Source organism: Limulus polyphemus, unplaced genomic scaffold (genome assembly GCF_000517525.1).
Source record: "Limulus polyphemus unplaced genomic scaffold, Limulus_polyphemus-2.1.2 Scaffold242, whole genome shotgun sequence".
NCBI lineage: Eukaryota > Metazoa > Arthropoda > Merostomata > Xiphosura > Limulidae > Limulus > Limulus polyphemus.
This window is the reverse complement of record NW_013665852.1, coordinates 78598-83095: the sequence shown is the minus strand read 5'-3', so window position 1 is coordinate 83095 and position 4498 is coordinate 78598. Positions and strand designations below refer to the sequence as shown.

General features: G+C 30.7%; 1 protein-coding gene across 3 annotated transcripts in view; it reads right to left on the bottom strand.

The window, feature by feature from the left end:
* Positions 1-4498, bottom strand: part of LOC106478699 (zinc finger SWIM domain-containing protein 7-like) — a 72659-nt gene that overhangs the window by 56739 nt on the left and 11422 nt on the right. For all 3 annotated transcript variants that reach the window (XM_022382349.1, XM_022382348.1, XM_013939262.2), the window contains exon 3: positions 1295-1476. In XM_022382349.1, coding sequence (XP_022238057.1) covers positions 1295-1476 — 182 coding nt within the window. The remainder of the gene's footprint in view (positions 1-1294; positions 1477-4498) is intronic.

The window sequence follows — 4498 nt, the reverse complement described above, 5'->3', positions numbered from 1 at the left end:
TTCATTCTAGAATTAACACAAATTATAACACGAAAACATAAATGTTTAGACTAAACAGCTTAAATCTCATAACATTATATATATATATATAGATATATATATATTTATTATTTTTTAGTATATTGACCTTTCAGCCATGCTTGGCTAACAATAGAGAAGTTACAATGATGCGACAATGTGCACTCATGTTACCGTATCAAATAACATAAAACTGACCTTTGGTGTGTACAAAGTAACTTGTCTTGGCTGTGTTTTAGTACAGTCACATTTCAATTATTATACATTATATATGTATATAGATTATTGCTATTTTGAAATAAGTTCTTAAACATAATTTTTCTAAAACATCAGTAAATAAAGAAGTAAAGTAAACAATCATCTCTTCTAGTTACAATCTTTGAACTCGGTTGCTGCTTGATGTAGGTTGCTGAAGCCTTTAAAAATTTTGCATATGGGAGATACATGTATACATTTTAATAACTAAAAAATCATAAATTATTACATTAATACCATAGAATTCCACTATAATCTATAAAGCTTAGTAACTAAGATGTATTTTAGTCTAAAAAAATATGAAATTTCAAGCAGACTAAAGACACACCCTACCTTGTTGAAATATTGGTTCAAAAGAAAGAATTGGTACAAAGTCCATTAAAGTGCTGAGAAAGCCACTAAGGGGACATTCTGAGCTTCTGATTGGTTATTCATGTCATATATAGAAGTAAATGTATATGAAGGAGTGTTTCCAAAAATGGAAAGAGGTGGGCAGGGTGCCACTGTGTTTGATCTATTACATGAGCAATATCTTGGCAAATTGAAAAGATAAGAGGCTCTTATTTTATATTCTTGCTTGTCAATATTGATAATTTCAATTTATAATTAGTTCGAAACTACAGACTTAGTATTTTGACTTCACAAACATCTAATTTGAACCAATGCTGCATTCAACATACCACATGACACACAAAAATCGATGTTTATCTGTGTTTTTTTATATATTTGCTTTAAAATTAAGAAATTGAGTAATATATAGTACTCAAATTTGAACTATAATCTACAGTTTGATACCAAACTTATTGACATAAATTCAAGAAATAGTCAACAAATGAGATGACATGGCCTTTCACCTGTGACCAGTCTTGAAAGGGTCAAAGTGTATGATAATTATTACAGGGTTGTAACTGGAAGAGAACAAACTGAGACACTTGCCTCACTCTATTTTGGAGCTTTTACTATGAAATGCAATTAAAATTACAAAAGGTAACATTAATGTTGCTAGAATATATGAACTTACCAGAATATTTGTAATATTGGCATGAGCAATAATTACTGGACTTCAAACACAAGTAGGGGACACCAGAACTTCCAAAAACTTGAAACAGTTCTCTTCCACTGCATGAAACAACATGCTTGACGTTCCTCCGATCCACAAGTTCCATTGCAGGAAGCAGTATACCGTGAAACATGAAATTCAGGCTTTGTATAGAATAAGAATTTATAAACAGAGGCTCCACTAACAAATATTGTAATAAGAATAACTGTGTATATTTCTAAAAAATAATAATAACAGAGGATAGTGAATTAATAATATTAACCTGATATCAGAAAAACAGATTTATGAAGTCTTAACATAAAATGATAAAAATCCTATAATCCAATGCTTTCAAAAAGGTGGAGTTTCTTCTTCAGGGGTAAACTGGGAACCAGCATGGCATATATGCATCCCACTGGCTTTTCAAACACATTTTTCAAAACTGTTTATGCACCAAATTTCTTGTGGCCCTTTGGCTACAGGGTTCCTAATAACATACATGTTAAAAAATGTTATAAAAAAAGAAACCATCAATTCTACATTCAATCCTACTACTGTTGGGGTTTCATATGTATTTTATTAAAAAATGAGTTATTTCACCTAATTTTGTGGTCAGTTCCTGAGTGTTATAACAGGCAAAAAATTAAAATTATGCAATATTATACAATACATGTGAACCCCAACAGTAGTGAACAGTATTTTAATAAAAACCAGTAATTTCTGGGTTAAGTAATAACTATTGATTCTTATTGGAAAGACATAGACAGAGGTATGTTAGGGAAGTACCATTATATAACTATTGGCCATTTTGCCAATATTGAGGTGATAACTCTTCATTTTATTCTCATGATCTGAAATATCAATGGACACGTGGAAAAAACTTTTGTTAAAAATATATTTTTTGCTAAAACAAAACAATGCTCACAAATTTGATCTTAGTGCAAAGAGACAAACATAAATTATTCTTGGAAGTGCAACACAGAATTTTCTTAGAGAGAGTTCAGCTAACTTTTTTTTGCTGAAGTTGAAAAATTTACTTTTTGCTTGTTGAAGCAGTCCAAGTGACATCTACCCTGTTACGGATTGAGATAATGTTTCGATTTGAAATAATCAAAAGCCGCTTTAAATAATTTAACTTTTACTAGTTGAACTGTACCCTGGATTTAGTGTTTAGAAATATGCCAATATTTTATTTAACTTATGCTATTTGCCAACAAGATTGATTCACACCATTTTTGTTTTGACACAAATATGTTTTAATATATATATATACAACAGTATAAGTTACAATGGCAACTATTACGATTAGTTATTACAAACCAAATTTCATAAAAAGAAATTTCACTAACTTACAAATAGCCTAAAATTGTCTTCCTAGTTCAGAGTCTCCTTGATATCCAGCAAGTTAATGTACATATAATTGGCGGGAAGCTAGCTAGCTTTGTCAGACATTGAATTGTTGGACCATTGAAGTAAGATAATATTTTCATAAAACCAATAATGTTCGATGAGAAATTAGTAATATTCTTGGAAAGATATTAACGTTTGATGAGAATTCACCGACGTTCAAAATTTATAACTGTTCCTGGTCAAATGTTGTATATTTTCCGGTTGATAAGGGTTAGCAAAATCACAGTTTATAGCTTACACAGTTATAACAATTTCCTAGTAGACTTGTCTCTTCTCTGTTGTTTTTATAGGCGAGACATATTTTCTAAAACTTCTGATAATACCGGTTATGGAAGTGAATATATATTGTTGATTTTTGAGTTCATGAATATTCTACAATCTTGGAGAATTGGTGGGAGTTTCAACATACGTAACTAACACGATAAGCTAGACACACACTCAAATATAAACTTATTCGAAACAAACGTTGACATTAAAATAAATATATAACAAATTTGTTATATGCAACACATATCTGATACTGCAAGTCACGCCTATTTCTAAATACAGATTCAATCCAAACAACGTTCATATTAGAAATAAATACATAATAATAAATTCGTTACAACTCCCTCCTTAGAGAATTAAAAATTGGCTTTTGACAATTTTTAATTAAGACATTATATATATATATTGGCAAGATTACCTTATGTATAATACATTATTTAAAGGGTTATACAGCTTCAATAATGATTACAATATAGAAAACAACCTGTACAAATCACTTTATCACAAAATTGTATAGTACATAAAAGTACATTGGCACAAATGTTATAAACCCTTATGATATGGATAATCTTCAAATCATATCCTCACAATATATATAAATTGCAATCTAACAACCTTATATTTTATTTTTATTTTCTTTCTTTCTTTCTCCTTTTCTGTCTTTTTCTTTCTCTCTCTCTTTCTTCCTTTCTTTGTCTTTTTCTTTCTTGTTCCTTCCATCTGTCTTTTTCTTTCTGTCTTTATCTCTTTCTTTCTTTGTCTCTTCCTTTCTCTCTCTCTTTTTCTTTCTGTATTTTTCTTTCTCTCTTTTTTCCTGTCTTTATCTCTTTCGCTTTTTCTTTGTCTTTCTCTGGTTAGACTTTCCGACCAACTAACAGGTATGATAAGCTTTGCAAAATTGATAAATGTCTTGTCTAATTTTGGCCAAAAGAAATATCTCATAATTTTGTCACCTGTCTTGTTGACACCTAAATGATCTCACATGGGGAGTTCATGGGCAACTTGCAATATTTCAGAAGGACATGCTTTGGAAACAACGATTTGATAAACTACAACCCAGTCCTCTGAAGCTGGTACATCTGGTGGTCTCCATTTCCTCATAAGCACACCATTTTTGAAAAATAACCATTTGGTATTTTCTCCAGTTCATCTTTTGGGAGTGCGTGTTTAAATAGTGAAGTGATCTGCATATCTTTTTCTCATTCGGTGATCAGTTTACTTTTAGTAAATGGAACTTCACTATGTGAATCAGATCCTCCATGTTCATCGTTGTCCCTCACCGAGACACATTTTCTAGAAACTTCTGATAATACCGGTTACGGAAGTGGATATATTGTTGATTCTTGAGTTCACGAATATTCTACAATCTTGGAGAATTGGCGGTAGTTTTACCACATGTAACTAACACAGTAAGCTAGACACACACTCAAATATAATCTTATTCGAAACAAACGTTGACATTAAAATAAATATATAACGATAAATTCGTTACAATCCTCCACATGAGAA